General features: G+C 34.2%; 1 protein-coding gene across 14 annotated transcripts in view; it reads left to right on the top strand.

Annotated features, from left to right (window-relative positions):
- NKTR (natural killer cell triggering receptor) overlaps positions 1 to 16,974 on the top strand; it is a 49,318-nt gene that overhangs the window by 14,753 nt on the left and 17,591 nt on the right. For 6 of the 14 annotated variants that reach the window (XM_019946856.3, XM_033864667.2, XM_033864664.2 and 3 more), the window contains exons 3-10: positions 147 to 221; positions 794 to 901; positions 1,389 to 1,433; positions 3,192 to 3,279; positions 12,217 to 12,246; positions 12,770 to 12,915; positions 14,138 to 14,360; positions 14,785 to 14,940. In XM_019946856.3, the coding sequence (XP_019802415.1) occupies positions 147 to 221; positions 794 to 901; positions 1,389 to 1,433; positions 3,192 to 3,279; positions 12,217 to 12,246; positions 12,770 to 12,915; positions 14,138 to 14,360; positions 14,785 to 14,940 (871 nt within the window). Of the gene's footprint in view, positions 1 to 146; positions 222 to 793; positions 902 to 1,388; positions 1,434 to 1,738; positions 1,767 to 2,274; positions 2,290 to 3,191; positions 3,280 to 9,291; positions 9,320 to 12,216; positions 12,247 to 12,769; positions 12,916 to 14,137; positions 14,361 to 14,784; positions 14,941 to 16,974 lie in introns of those variants that run through there. The other 8 variants (XM_019946861.3, XM_033864663.2, XM_073811044.1 and 5 more) reach the window with 8 other exon arrangements.

The raw sequence follows: 16,974 nt of genomic DNA, 5'->3' as shown, positions 1-16,974 counted from the left end.
AAATTCTTTCCTGTTGAATCTCTTAAAAAATTAAAATGAATTACAAAAATGGACCCTTTGATTCGTTAACTCTGTTTATTTCTCCCATATAAAATATGATATATTTAATCAACTTGCTTACCCTTTTTTCATGTGTTTTATTTCAGTTGGTCGCATTATGTTTCAGCTCTTTTCAGATATATGTCCAAAAACTTGCAAAAACTTCCTTTGCCTATGCTCAGGTAAATGAATTATTAAATTATTTCCAATGAGAAGTCCTGGCTTACAGTTTTACCTTGCTTAACAGAGTAGATATTTTCCTTAAAAAGTAATGATCTGTGAAATGAGTTTAGCAAATAAAAAATATTATTTTCACTGATATGATGTTAGGGAAGCATTTCTTAAAGGGAAGAGAGGAGAAAGAAATGGTCTCAGAAATGAAAAAGGAAGTACCACCATATGTAATGAAATTTTTATCCATTGTAGTTTATAAAATAATAGTATATTCAAAACTGACTTATTTTGGTAGAATTTTACAGTTTTTAGTACTTTGAACAAATTTAGCATTCCAGATTTCACAAGAAATTTAGCATTAGAAGATAGAGAAGCAGAACATAATGAGATTGTTCTTTGTTACATGTAATTGGATTTATATTTTTAAAAAGTAGAAAAAATAGGGAGGAAAAACATTTATGATGTTACTTATCTCTTACAGTGCCCAACACAAGGGAGGGATTTGACAAAGGATTAATTGGATGGTGCTTTCCATGGAAGGATAGTTTGTAGCTAAACTTCATTTCTTTTTTTTTTCCAGGGGAGAAAGGCCTTGGGAAAACAACTGGGAAGAAGTTATGTTATAAAGGTTCTACATTCCATCGTGTGGTTAAAAACTTTATGATTCAGGGTGGGGACTTCAGTGAAGGTAGAGCTAAAAGTTATGCTCTTAACTGTCAGTTTCTAAAGCATCTCATTATTACTTTTAATTGTAAATATAGTGTCACAGTATGATGTAAATATTAGGTGGTCAGTGAATAGTTGTTGGATGAATGACTGTTATAGGCCAAGAATGTATAAAAAGCAAAATACTAAGACTTCTTTTTGTTTGTTTTTACGCAGTTTTAATACAGTTACTTGGTGCCAAAGTACTGTTCAATTGTTTTTATTCTTTTAGAATTTTGTTGGTGTGATTGCTGTTTGAAATAAGTGGGTCATGGAGAGAATTTTTAAAATAGTTTTTATTATAATGGGATTGGATTTATAGTTTAAAACTGAGGTTAATTGAGGAGTCTTAGAATTTTTATCATCTGCAGTAATTACTCCTTCAGCAAATTGAAACCATAAAAAGTAATTTATGTGTATTAGTATATTTTTAGTTTTCATTATTGTTTAATGTAGCTCATTATTTTCAGGTAATGGAAAAGGTGGAGAATCAATTTATGGTGGATATTTTAAAGGTAAGGCTTAATATTTTATGGTCTTTTGTTTCAGTTCTGATATTAAAGCAAGTTTGATCATGTACTTTTAATGAGAAGAGGTTTACTTATAGTTCACTTTTTGCATGAAACTAATGCTGCATGAAAATACTTTATTTGCATGAACTTGGGGATAAATTACATTGTAATATATAACTTAATTGACAAGATTAATTAAGGCTAACTTTATGGTTAAACATGACTTTCAGCATGGAGGTTAGGCAACTATATACATGAAAACTCCTATCTTCCTGCCTAAAACTGTCAACATATTCTTTTGTTTATAGAGAATGTGGTCTTTTGCAAAATGAAAAGGTAAGAGAACGAAGCTCAGTAACACAAACTCCAACTCTGTTCCCTTGCACCCTTCCTAATAAATTTATGGACAGTCTGGGTCAGGTTGTGGCTGGATTTCTTATATTGCTTGAAGACTTGGAAAATTCTGTATACTGTTTCATACATGCATCTGTATCTTCTTTTCTTTACCCAATGGGTTATTATTTCCACGTCAGGGAAAAGAATCTAGTTAATGTTTATTTTCTCTAAACCAAGCAATTGCTTTGAATAAAATTTGGTATTTCTTCCTTTCTCAAAGGTTTGTATGTTTTCTTTTGTATACTAGAGCTGTATGATTGTGTTTTTTTCCTACAGTAGTATTTGCATAAATCTAACTATTGCACTTGCCCCAAAAAGCCTTAGAAAAGTCAGTTGTGGAAATTTATAATGGGATCCAATATTACCAGGTTTTAATGCCATGATAGCTTCAGTGTTATAATAGTCTTTTATATTTCTTTTGGGGGAAAATGGATTACTACTTTTTCAGAAGCCTGTTCCCAAGGTAATCTTTTTTTTTAAAGTTTTCTATGTTTCTGTTTGTTTTAAAGAAAGATTTGTTTGTATGAGTGTTAACAGGAAATTTAAATTAGTTTTCAGGATATTTCTGCTGGAATTAAATCCATCTCTAAGTGATCTTTATGACAGAGTCTTCCCTTGGAGCTAGTAGGAAACAGCTCTTTAGCTGGTTCTATTAGCATGTAACAATTTGAAACTAATGCTGTAGGCCACTGTAATGTGGTTGTTCCCTGTGGCAGATATTTGTATATCAAAAAATTGTATTTTGCCCTTTAAATTTTTGTACTTACAGGACTTGCTTCCTTAGTTTTTGATCCTATTGATTAGAAAGAATCTACATAATTTAATTTAGGCATGTCCCTACAACTTAACTTACTGTAATATTTTGGTTTTTGGTTTCATAGTCTAGCATCAATTGAATTGAGTAATAAATTTACCATATAGAAATTAAGCACATAAGAGGATTTTTAAACTCCCATGTATAGTGCCTTATGCAGGTTAATTGGAAATTTGGAAGAAATGAGCTTTACTGTAAAGATTTTTCTAAAATTTTCTTGCTGGTTTTCCCTGAAAGTTAATAGTTTAAACATCATTTAACCAAAGTATGTTACTACTAAAAGTGACTGTTCTAAGGCTGTTTGTATAAAAGTGTTAAATATATGTTCTTTTTTCTCAAGGCTAAGTAGTAAATAAGTAGCAGTTTTTGTTTTTGTTTTATGCTTTTGTTATTTGATTAGTTAAAAGAATTTTTTTCAAAGTATTCAGTCAAGTATCTGTACTGACCAGAAGAGGAATTTCATCCTTTGCTTTCTATTTATTACTTTGAACATTGCACTTTAAAAGTGACTTATAATTGTAGACTGACAAATTTGTGTTTTCTTCAAACAGATGAAAACTTTATTCTCAAACATGACAGAGCGTTCCTTTTGTCAATGGCAAATCGAGGGAAACATACCAATGGTTCCCAGTTTTTCATGTGAGTAGGCATAATTCAGAGATGAGCTTTTTCTAAACAGAGAAGCGCTGTTCATGAGAAAGATGGTATCGATAAACCAAGTTTAATGCTAGATTCTGTCAACTTGGGTTTTATTATGTTATAGTAATTGGTAAGCTCTAACAGCCACCTCAGCGGTAAGCATATATCCTGGATTTGAAGAATGGTACTTAAAAGGCGTAACTTAAAGATGTAAATTATTTTCAAAATATGTTGTCATCTTAAGAAAAGAAATTGGCTTTGACTTTTAACGAATTTGGGGGCTCAGATTACCAAATCTGGATTGGAACATAAACCCCTGATGAACATTTAAAACTTGTCCATGACTAGGACTGGATGTGCCCTTGGCATGGAAAGCATTTGGTTTGAGTAAACCATAGTATGGTTGCTTTTTCTCTAACTGCTGTTCTTTGAACCAGTTTGAGAGAGGTGCCATTGTTTTCTGACATTGTATAGAGATAAATGATTTGGTGTTCAGCCAGCATTGTTAACAATCTTAAACTTTGTGAGATCTCTATGCGTAATTGAATTAACCCAATGTTGCTATCATTTCCACCAAAGTTTATGATATTATCACTTAGAAAACTTCAGAATGCTGAATTTGATATTTAAAAAACAAACACCTTTACGTGTACGTGTATACACAACCAAAACCTTACTTATTTCTCATCTGAAAGACTTTTGGCATACTTTTAGTTATATTCTTATCTAAAGCTACTCCAAAACCTATTTTTATTATAATCCCATGATATAAGATATGAAAGATAATTGGCTAGCATGGAGTTTAATGCTTTTGATTGGAAGTAAATCTCTGCAGTTATGCTATGTATATTGGAGAAATATTTTTCCATGGTTTGCCAGAAAAAAAATTTTGTCATCTTTCTGAATGGATGAGTATGAATGGCGCTTCCCTGTCTTTAAAGGAGTAAATTATTCATATAAAATAAATCTCACACTTTAAGTTTGTGTGAAAAATAGATTCCAACATGATCTGATAAAGTTCAGATAAGGGGCATTCTGTTCCTAAGAATGTCCTAAAAATGGAAAGCTGATAGAAGATGATAATGCTTGGAGTTGTGCAGGAAAAAAGGAAGGCCTAAAACAGTTATTCCTGTATCTTGTTTTGATCCCATAGAGTATTAGTTATTACCCTACTTTACTAGAGTATTTTTCAATTCTTAACCTCCTTGAGGGCCAAAAAAAAAGTAGGGGGAAATATTTTGAAAAACTTGATGTAGAAGCTGTTTACTCTTTGATTGAGGTTTCCCATTTCCATTTTTAAGCTTATCTGAACTGTGAACATGATAAACTAATGATTCATTGGTCAAAAAGCTACCATCTGAGGGCTCTAAAGTTTCTTTTAGATTTCCTTTTTTATATCAGTACATTTAAATTTTTATTTATCTGGTAGCAGCAGCTTCTTCCCATTGTTATATACTAATTAGCTTATTTAGAAAATGTTAGAGTTAAAACCCGTGCACCTACATACATTAGTTAAAATCCAGTATATGAGATTCTCTCTTCAAAAAATTTAGAGTATCTTGTTTTTATGTTATTTAGTACTTGCTTAAGCCTTTTCTAGAAATGTTTAGTATCAAATAAAATTAAAGCCGTGTCTGTTTTCTACATAGCTTAATTTTACATTAGACTATTTTTGACAAGGAATACCAAATTAAAATTTTAACATCTGTAAATTAGTATTAAATTTTTTAACCTTGTTTTCATAATTAACTGATTGTAGATGGCACTAAAATCACTGTGAACTTGTGATTGAAAGAAAATTTTCTACTTTTAGTTTGACATTTACTTCTGGAAATGAGTTTTCAGTTAAAAGCAATCTTGGAAGTAAACATTTTTGCATTCACAAAAAATCCTTCTCTGTCTCTTTTTTTTTTTAAGAAGTTTCTATGCGTGTGCTTTTTTTTATGTGAGCTAAAAGTACCAATTCCTCAGGGGTTGCAGGATAAAATAAAACTAATGTTCACTTTGCTAAACAAAATGTTTCTTTGCTTTTATAGAAGGGATAGGTAAAATGGAGATGGTAGCCCATGAAAGAAATAGCTTTGAAAGTCTATGTCTTACAAGCCCAAATTCTTTTGGAATTGGAAGTAGTAAAAAAGTATAATGTACTATCTTCAAATTGTATAGATGACCACAGATAATCGCTCTAAAAGTTGAGGTTCTGAGGGTTGATGGTCACTGAGCTGTCTGAAGGCTTCCCAGGGTGGCTTCTGCGTTTCATCCTCCTCCCACAGCTCTTCCTGTGGCACCTTGAGCAGCAGTTCTGCAGTCTGAAAAAGAAAGGGTAGTGTGAGAATGGATCATAAAATGCCAAGAACTGCCTTTATAGTTCCAGTTTTATAGGCTTAATAAGGACTTTTAACATATCCTTGCACAATTGTATTTGTAGTTTATGCTATACATCTGTTACCTTGTAATTCTAAGGAGTAAATTTGATGCAGTTAGTGTGGGTACTTGAGCAAAATGTTCCTCAAGAATTCTTGAGCAATAACTGTTGTGCTCAAGAATAACTGTTGTGCTTTGTGCAATAACTATTGTCTTCATTACTTAAAACATTTAAAACCTCCCCTTCCTAAGGCATATACATCATCTTATTAAACATATTTTTGTATCTATTGCTTTCTTTGGGTGGAAAAATTATGTGTGTGATAAAAACAGATTATCTTCTATAAAGCTATTTGTAATTTTTGCAGTAACTGCTTTTATCTACTACTACATTAGTCATAGTGATTTTGCTTTTAGGGGCCTAAATAGAAGAAAACTAATTGTTTTTGGAATAGTACTTCTCAAGAAACGTGAAGAAGTGAAATATGGCACTATCCCCATGAATCACTGAGGAAGTAATGGTTTGTTCATGCTGAGCTATTTTTGAAGGAATTCAAAGAACTGGGACTAGAGTAGTAACCAGGTTAACTGGATCCTTGTTATTTATTTTTTAGGCCAAAGACTAGGAAGAAGTCACAGCAGAAGCTATAGGATTACAAAGTTTTAGACTAGAAAAGAATTTAGAGAGCCTTTGTTCTATAGATAATGGTGAGTAAGGAAGAAAAGACATATGCAGCCCAGGTTATAGGAGTTTTACTCATAATCCTAAAGAAATTGATAGCTAGAAAGAGAATGCTGCACACCGTAAGCTACGTAGGTTTATTGACCCATCTGCTCTGAATTTATTTATTTATTTTATTTTATTTTACTTCATTCTACTCTATTTTATTTTTATTTTATTTTATTTTATTTACCTCGCTGCGCAGATTGTAGGATCTTAGTTAGCTCCCTGACCAGGGATTGAACCCGCGTCCTCGGCAGTGAGAGCGCAGAGTCCTAACCACTGGACCATTGGGGAATTCCCCAGAATTTATTTTAATTTTAGTAAGTTTTAGACACCACAAGCATTGCTGGAGAATAATATGACACATAGGAAAGGATTTTTCTTTTCCTTTGGCTGTCAGTCATGACAGTCTGTTAATTCTGACTCTGATTTTCATTGTCTTTATTTTCATTCATCAAAAGGATAAAGAAGATACTGCATAAAGTAATCATTAAAAAGATTAGTTAGGTGATTTATAGCTTTGTATTAAATAACTATTCTCCTGGGTTAGAGCACTAACCTAGCTATCAGGAAGCCTTGTATCTAGTCTTACTTAGCTATATACCTTGAGTTAGTTTTGTTTTTCCTTTTCTGTTTGTAAAATATCTACCCCACTTTCAAATATAAAGTAAACATTTTGGTGTGAAAATGCAGACATAAAAGGAAGAAAGTGTTTTGTAGGTTGATCCTAAGTTTCTGAATATGTGGAATGATTTATATGCAAATATTGTCTCTCCTAAAGGAAATAGTTGTAATTGCTTAATTTTCATCAGTCTGAAAGGTGCTGCAAAGAAACTCTGGCTCATCTTGCCTAAATTGGCTGCAGTCTCTTCATCGGCTGCTGTTAGAACATGTTTGAGTGGCGGTTGCTGTCGTCTCCCTTGGCTTAGTCTGTGCGGGCCTCATATCACAACCAGAGAATGAAAAGACCCATAGAGCCTTGGAGAACAGGCTCTGTCGTTGGCCACTGTCAGTGGTCATGATAATTATAAAAATACAAGAAAATAAGATAATGTCGAAAAGTCAGACTTTGAACTTTAAACAAAAAGTGTGTGTTGAATTTTAACAGTCATAAATAGGACTGTGGGAGGAAAACATAAGTTCTAGGATATATTCTATGTCATTTAAGAATGGCTACTTACCTGAATGGGAGAGAAGTGCTGATCGTTTCAGAGTAGCAGAGCAAGGGAAGTTGAGGGGTGGTTTGGTTTTAAGGGCTTTATAAAGCTATATTGATATTTTTGGGGTAGTAAAAGTAGATTTGGGGTAGAACTCTTTTTCCCTTCACATATTCATGAATTTGTGTGAGAAGAAATGCTAGTAAGTGTTAATAACCTGAGAAGTTCTGGCTTTTTTCCCTACTTTTTTGGGGGTAATACCTTCATATGTTAATTTCAAGATTTTTTCATGAACAGATTTCACGACACTTAACCATAATCCATCGTCTCTGGATATTAAGTGTCATCCCTAACATCCAGTCTTAATATTACTTAGTGTTTGTGTGACATTTGTGTTAGCAACCTGGAAGGAATTTTGTATCTCATGGTGTTTGGTGTGTGTTATGTTAATGTTAGTGCTGAATTTTTTAAAGCTGTTTTATTTTGGTGACTTATGGAACAATAGGTAGAGCACTGTAATGTGGCTTGGTTAGTTTCCATTGCCCTTACATGAGCTTTGTCACTCTGTACAATTTGGTGCCTCTTACAGGTGTGATAGTTTCAGGAGTTGAAGGGAAAAATTGCATGTTAAAGCCTGCTTAAGACAGAAATAGGTTGTCTTTGTTTCCTTCTCTCATACTACTTTACAACTAGAGTCACTTTTTTTTTTCAACATTCATTGGAAACACCACATTATTTAAAACATTTTTTTGACAGTAATTCATGTATCGATGCCTTTATAAGAAATTAAAGCTATTTTAAAATATTTCAAGATTTAATATATCCAAAACCCCTATAAAGAATTTTGTCCACTGTATGTAATACAGGTTTTGGTCTGAATAGTAACAGATATGGTTAAAGTTTAATCGAATTAAAATTGGTCAGACAGTGTATATTCATTGAACAAAAAATTTTCATAATGGAGAAAATCAGATTAGACAGGAAAAGAAAGTACTGTGGCCAAGATTTGACAGCATACTTTTTCTTATACTTATCTCTCTCTTGCCTTTTTATCCTTTGAGAAGATCCTTAAAATTCTAGGTATGCTGCCTTATTATTTTATTATTATTATTATTTTCAGTTCCTTAACAACTATAAGAGTGTATGCAATGGCAGTGCAGTGAACAGAAGCTACAGTCTAAACATTTGGTCATTAACTCCTGATGGTAATCTGTTTCGATGTGTGACCAAAAAAGCTTTCAAGTGTAGAAACATGAAAGGTACTTTAATTGAAGTGAATTAGTAAAAAAAGTTCCCTGAAATTTTGTTTTAAGTCTCTTAACTCAGTTCTTTCCATTGAAATTTTTGATTTCTACTGCTAGTAACTGCTCCTGGGCATTCAGATTTTTTACTAATGTATGTATTCAGGATACATTATTCTCTTTCTGAGAAGGATGTTAGTTGATGACTTAGCCAGCTTCTGTGATTTGTAAAGCAATATATAATGTTTTGTTTCTAGCTATTATTCACACTCTGGTGTTACAATATTAGGGACCTGAGCAGATTCCCACTTCAACTACAATGCTTTTCTTAAACATAATTCATCTCTACATACATATCCTATGTGAAAGAAAATTTAGAGCCCTCCTTTTTAAAAAGCTTTCTTGCTTTGCATAAAACTTGAAAGTATTTAATTTCAAAGTTATATTGATATTAAAACATAGATTCAGTCTTGTCTTAAAAGTGTATTACAATTTATTTCTTGCCATTTTTGTGTAAAATTTACAGAAAGAGTGTTACACCGTGCGCTCCAAAGGTAATGTCTCATTACTCTAAGGCTCTCTCTTTTTCTTTCTTTGCCTTTATCTCTTTAATCCTGTTGTTATGTGCATTGAACCATTTTAAGAAAAAAAACTTTCTGCTTGATCTGTGGCAGCAGTACATGTAAAACAAGTGTGTTTTATTGTTCATGGTTAATCCTGGGAAGTATAATTTTAATTTCAGTGGCTTGTTACCACCTAGTTCCCACACATCTTGGGGGGTGGGTTATATTGTATATAATGGTTTAGATCTCATTTCAGTACAGAACTGTTAATTTCTGTATAAGGCCAAAAGCTGCTTTGATAATGGTAAAAATATATATATAGATTGTTTTTTGGAGTAACAGTGATACTTTTCAGTTTCTAAGATTTACAAGGTTTAAATGTGCATATATTTTTAAAGCAGATTCATAGGTGAGGGAAACTAGAAAATCAGTGTTTGAGTGACAGGAGAAAATGGAAATGTGAAAATATTGAAAGCTTTTCTAATTTGAAATGTTCTTGTGGTTGTTTCTCCTTTAGGTATGTTTTCATAAGCATGTATAAATTACATATTTATGATAGTCTCTGGCCTTAAGGTCTTAACTTACTGAGCATATGTTACCACTGCCTGGGTCTTTACAGCTGTATAGTTTTGAAACATCAATACAATTAAGAGTTGGTGGGGTGAGATCTCTTTGCCCATTTTAGTAGAATTGAATGGCTTGGACCGAGCATATCATTCCCCCCGGCCCATCAGCCCAGTGCCAGCAAGCTTGCTTTACATTGGAATTTCTACTCTTAGAGTGTGGGCTGAGAACCCCAGGGGGCTTTTGTTAAGATACTTTCAGTATTCTTATTATGTAGTCTAACCCAACTAAAGCATAAATTTGTACTTCTGCATCCTGAATTGCAGATGCAAGTAATGGACTTAATTATTCCCACCAGTTTAGGCACAGTCGGCCAGTTGAAATTTGTCCTTGAAATAATTGCTCTTGTCTTCATTTGTTTTCTTCACTACTGCACTAAAGGACCAAGTTTGTCTTCAGTTTTCATTTGAATTAAAAACAAAACTTGAGTCTGTCCATAAAGGTTCTATCCTCAAATTGAGTTTCAAGTATTACGTCGCTGCATCACTGCAGTTAGCTCAGATGTTTTAATCTCACTATTTGCTCCAAAGGTTTGCTCTAAGGTGGTTTTCATAGCACTCCTGTTAGCCAGGATGCAAATTGAATTGGGTTGTTTGTGTTTTAAGACTATCTGTAGGCTTTTCCCCATTACCAGAATATCTGAGAATTGTGAGAGAAAGGTCCAAGGGAGAGGAATATATCTAATCAATAAATCATTGTTTTCACTACTGCATGTTTGAGACTGATCCCTTATATTGTAGAACATGTTTACCTTTAAAATTTTTACCTCTTTCCATCTTTCATACAGTGGAATCACTGTCTAGCGTATGTACTAACTTCTTACTATGTTTACTGTGCTTGGTAAAGTTTTTTAATTATGGGAAGCACAATTCTATCTTAAAGTTCTTGTCCAGGGTAATTTCGGGTTGCTAGTTTCATGATTTAAGCATCAGTGACTCACCAGTTCGCGAGATTTTCTTCTTCTTTCTTTCTTCTGCCTGTTTTTATTCATTTTTATTGTTACATTGGCTTAAACTACCACTTCTCAATCTTCTAAGGAAAATTTGAGACAGTGGTTTTAAAACTCAAGATTCCCTTTAAAATTCTGGCACCTCTTGAGTTGATATTTTAATTTTTTAAAACTAAATTCTGTAGTGCTTTTCCAGAACTGAATATTCTTAATGTAAGTATAAGTGTTACATTTCCTGGTAGAATGATTTTTAACATTGTTGTGAAGGTTAAAATTGTGTTTTACTGACTTAACGTTTCATAGAATTGCCTTAAAATGAGTATAAAAATTGGTAAGGGAGCTTCTAGTACAATTGACTGCCTTAACATGGCCTGATAATCCAGTGACCTTTCTCTCAAATATTATTTCTCTTTCTTATAAACTAAGATGTTTGTGATAGATACTTCTGAGTCTAGTTATCTGCTTTTGAATTTTTTCCCACTGAAATTCACATAGTCTGAAGATCTGTGAAAGTGTTATGGGAAAACTAGCTTGGGTTCAAAACATCTACCCCATAAGACTTCCCAAGAGTGACTGCCAGTTTGTGACTATAGAAGCAGCGGTTGGGTGTTTTCTGGGCCATGGAAATTTAAAGTGTCTATAATGTCATGATTACTTAGTTTGCTGTCAGAGTGTTAGCAGATTGAAGGTTTGCTCCCTACTGCATTTTCAGAGTTGCTGTGAGTGGCAGAGAGTCACCTTAGGTGAAGGAAGAGGGGCAGGAAGTTCTGAAAACAGGACTCCTGAGGCCTACCTCCATCTGCCTGCTTAAAAGATGCAGACTGACTCAGTATGAAAAATAATGGATAGAAAAATTCATTTAAGTATGTGGGGCAAGTGTTAAGTGTTGATCACACTTCTTTCCATAAGCAAATGGCTAGGTGTTTTTTATTCTTGTTTAATTATCTTGATAAATTTTGAGTTTGTTGTTGTTGTCATTGTTTTGGATTTGAGAATAACTTTAATTTTAATGTATATTTATGCTGTGTATTTCAAACCTATATCACATATATGTATACATATATAGTCTTCATGTTGGAGAGAGATATGAGTTTGTAATTCATTATAATCTTGAGGGTTTTTTTAAATCAGTAAAATGACTACTGTTGCTGTTTTTAAGCTTATTAAGTTCAGGTGTGTATCATGTTTAACTTTTTCCCCTATCTTTTTATCTTTACCTCTTTGTCCTCTACATGCTGTGATTTAAACCCTTCTGCTCTGTTCACCTGAACACCTGGTTTTTGCCATCTTCTTTATGTTGATGTTTGTTACACAGTACCACAAAACCTGCTCCACACCTGGATGGGTAAGAGTTATGTTCTTTTTATCTTGGAGAGGTGTTTGGGTGGCCAGTTCAAGACAGATTAGACCATGGGTGAACCCTCAAGGGGGCGCTCTTGATCTCTGGGTTAATCTCATAGCTGAGCTCTTCCTAAGGATCACAGGGTGCAGTAGTCTTGAGACCTCTCATGTCACTGAAGGGGTCTTTGCGTGGGCTCATGGGTGAACTTCTCAGGCATGCGCTCTTGAGTGACCCTGTAAGGATGGTGTCTGAGTATCAAGTCCAATCTGATTGTTATCAGACTCTTTACTATAAAATAGTTAAGAACCATTGTTTTTAAGGCAGAAAACTAAGGCCCAGTTTGAGATTTTTTTTTTTTTCCTTTTATGAAGCAGTAGTTCTAATTTCCTTCTAGTTGCTTCATACATCAAACACTTCGCTCTTATTTTCAGGTCTGTGTATATGTCATTGATAACAGTTGTCTTGATTACTGCTCATGTCTTAATTATCCTCAAAACAATTTTTTCTTGAATTTGTATTGCAACAGGGTGCATGTTGTCTTTGGACTAGTTATTTCCGGTTTTGAAGTAATCGAACAAATTGAAAATCTGAAAACTGATGCTGCAAGTAGACCTTATGCCGATGTGCGAGTTATTGACTGTGGGGTGCTTGCCACGAAGTCAACAAAAGACGGTAAGAGTGTTTTGGGGGTAGAGGGAGCTAGGATGCAGGTAACACATGTTGAAGACTGTAACTTAAAGATACCTCCTAGATTTCAGTAGTGGAAGAAACTCCTACGAGTAGTATAGCAATAGCCCTGATGCCTCTATATCATACCCTGTATCCAACCCATCAGGGAATCTTTTCAAATCTGACCTCTTCTTTTTACTTCCCCTGCTATCAGCGTGGTCCAAACCCAGGTATCTTTTACAAGATAGCAATAGCCTCATTACTGTTCACTTTGCCTCTGTCCTTGCTCCTCTGTAATCTTTTCTCAGCAACGATAGCTTCCTGACTGGTCTCCTTGCTTACACTCTTGACCCTCTACAGTCCTCAGCAGCACCCAGAGCCATCTTCTCCAAGGGCTCCCTCTCCATCGGCCAAAGCTAAAGTCTTTACAACGGTCTGTAAGGAATTCTGGCCTTCTGCTGTTTCTCTAATCTCTCTTTCCCCTCATTCATTGTCTTGCCAGCACGTTGACCTTTATTCGGACATGTCAAGCACTCAGGGACTTTGTGCTGGCTGTTCCTTCTCTCTGGAATACTCTTCGTTCAGATACCTGCATGACCCCCTCCCTCACTTCCTTCAGGCCTGTGCTCAAATGTTATCTTAAATTACCTCAACTTTCCCTGTTCCCTTTACCCTGCCTTTACTTCCCCCTTCTTTTAGCATTTATCATTTGTCATATTATGTAGTTGCTTATTTTCTTCTCTGACCCAACTAGAATATAGACTTCATGAGGGCTTTGTTACCTTACAATCTCACCAGCAAATTGTATTATCAACTTGAAAAAAAAAGTTTATTTAAATTTTGTTTTTACGTAAAATAGATAGCTAGTGGGAAGCAGCCGCATAGCACAGGGACATCAGCTCGGTGCTTTGTGACCACGTAGAGGGGTGGGATAGGGAGGGTGGGAGGGAGGGAGATGCAAGAGGGAAGAGATATGGAGACATATGTATATGTATAACTGATTCACTTTGTTATAAAGCAGAAACTGACACACCATTCATTGTAAAGCAATTATACTCTAATAAAGATGTTAAAAAATATTAAAATTAAAAAAAGAATAAATAAATTTTGTTTTTAGTTTTCTTTATACAAAACATGTTTTACAATACCTGGTAATCATGTTTTTTACTCTGAAACATAGGCACTGAAATCCAGTACTAATATTTTTGTTAATATTTCTTAAAAGTTTTTGAGAAAAAAAGGAAGAAACCAACTCATTCAGAAGTCTCGGATTCCTCTTCCAATTCCTCTTCCTCTTCAGAATCATCCTCAGAAAGTGAAATTGAACATGAGAGAAGCAGAAGAAGGAAACATAAGAGGAGGCCAAAAGTTAAACATTCTAAAAAGAGACGAAAGGAAGCAAGCAGTTCAGAAGAGCCAAGGAATAAACATATAATAAGCCCAAAAGGGTAAGTGCGAAACACCAAGGTAGTCTTACCTAAGAAACAAGCACCCTGGAATGGGGAAAGTATGTGTGATTCTGTAAACTTCGCTTTGTTACCTATTGTTGAAAAGGATAGCATTCTGTGGACTTCAAATTGAAATCTAACAAATCAAGGGTAGCACAGATGTTTCATATCAAAGATTTACGCGTTTGCAGGTGAGAAAAGAAAAAAGGATCATTTGGCAATTCTTATCAGAATTTTAGTGCTGTGGCTTTTTCACTGCATTGTGTTTTATATTTTCTCTTTATGACAGTTGTGTAAACCTTTTTAGTGAGCTTTGTAAGGTATCAGTAGTTTTGCTGCTAATTATATTATTATGTTATTTAATATTATTATAAAATGCAGACATTACACATCTTAATTGGTGATTCGGTTTGTTCTCTCTAAGTCACTCTGAGAGGAGTGATACCAATGAAAAAAGGTGTATCGATTCAAATGCTAAAAGGGAAAAGCCTGTGGTGCGCCCAGAAGAGATTCCTCCGGTGCCCGAGAACCGATTTTTACTAAGAAGAGATATGCCTCTTGTCACAGTGGAGCCTGAACCGTAAGGATGATTAACCTACATGTTTTCGTTTCTCTGACTGGTGATTCTGTTAGCTCATTGCAGGTCCACACTCATTTATTGAGCATGACCCATAGTCAGAGCACTTTGAATTATACTGGGGGAGATATTGAATTCGTAAATGACATGTACCCTACCTTTCAAAATTCATATTCTGCTAGTAGAGAGAGGGGGTTTGGCCAGTTGATCGGGGAGAAGTTCTTAGTGGAGATCTGGAAAGATTTCATTACCAATCTGATTTACTTGGCCTTTCATTAGGGGTGAGATTTTGGTTGTCAAAACAGGGTTAGTTGAACTCTTTGGATCCAATCGAGTGATAAAACATACTCCAGTTTATAGTGCAAAATTATTGCGTGATGACTGGGGATAAAATTTAGTCCCATATGTTACTGTTGTTAACTTGCTCAGTGATAAATCCTCTATCCTGGAAAAGCTAACATGTAGCTTTAGATTTGGTCTCAAAATATAGTAATTAGTGTATTTTGTGTGTTAGACTCAAGTTTAGAATTGTTAAGGGAAATATATGAATAGAAATACCATAAAGTGGTTGGTGTAATTGACACGTTTCCTATGAAGAGTTAATATTGAAGCCTGAGAAGTTATGCACATGTCCCTGTTCACAATCAAGTCTCTTGATTGTGGTTATTTAGTTCATTAGAAATTTTAAAATTCTGTATTTTCTCATTTTAAAAAGCTATTATGAAATGGGATGTATCTTTGAACTAATAGCTTAACATACTGATGTTTTCATTTTTAAAAATTGAATATTCTCTTTATGACAGTTCTGTAAACCTTTTTAGTGAGCTTTGTAAGGTATCAGTAGTTTTGCTGTTAATTATATTATTATATATAATATAACATAATATATTGTGAACAAATTTTAGTGGGATCCTTCTTTCTGAAAATATAAGACACCATTCATTGATCCAATCCATTTGGTTTTCAGAAAGTAGGAAACTTGAAAGGTCAGTTTTAGTGTCATCTAGCGGGGGTTGGCAAACTATAGTCGTCCATGGGCTAAATTCGGCCTATTGCCTGGTTTTGTACAGCCTATGAGCTAAATGTGGTTTTTATGTTTTTAAATGTTTGTGGAAAAAATCAAAAGAATAATATTTTGTGACATGTGAAAATTACATGAAATTCAAATTTCAGTGTCCATAAATAAAGTTTTACTGGAACACAGCCACATCCGTTTGTTCACTGTTTTTCTTGGGCTGTTTTTGTGATACAGCAGCAGAATCAAAGAGTTGCAGAGAGTTTGTATGTGGTGCTCTCATCGCTTTATATGCTATTCAGTGCACTACACCTCACGGTGATGCAGTTATAACTCTCCAGTATTTCAGGTGCTACACATAAAATCCATCTGTGTGGAAAGATATTTTCAGAGATGGAGTATGTAAAAATCTCATTACAGATCCGCATTACCAGAAGAACAGTATTAACACTATCTGCTTTGATAGGGGATACTGAACCCTAGTTAAATGAAGTGAAATGTTATTCTCCCTGAAAAAGAATTCCACTCTCCTTAGTAGATCTGTGTCACAAAAAATGATACTTTCTAATTTCATTGATAAAACATTTGTGAAGACTTGTTTTCTTTTTGTTACATAGTTATCTTAATTTTCTTCTTGGCCTAAAAATCCTAAAATATTTACTCTTGGACTCTTTTCTTAAGAAAAAGTTTGCCAACCCCTGTTATCTGGTATTTTTAAAGTAGTTTATACCACTGTCTTGTATTTATGGTTGAATATTGCTAGTAAGTTTATTTGGTCATCACTCTTCTTTGGTTACATAACATCTTTGGAAGTTATATTCTGCAGAATTATTTTAAATCATAATTGGCAGGTAGTTGTGTCATACAAAGATAGCAAGTAGATCTATTTCATTAGAATGTTTGAGATTTGATCAGTTGTTTGGGAGCTAGAATTGTGTGCTAAGAATGCAAGGTATGCAAGGATAAGAAACAGGGGCTGTCAGCCTTAGTGAGCTTGCCACCTTACTGAATTTACCAGCAGT

The sequence above is a fragment of the Tursiops truncatus genome, chromosome 10 (assembly GCF_011762595.2).
Source record: "Tursiops truncatus isolate mTurTru1 chromosome 10, mTurTru1.mat.Y, whole genome shotgun sequence".
Taxonomy (NCBI): domain Eukaryota; kingdom Metazoa; phylum Chordata; class Mammalia; order Artiodactyla; family Delphinidae; genus Tursiops; species Tursiops truncatus.
This window is presented reverse-complemented; position numbering and strand designations above follow the sequence as displayed.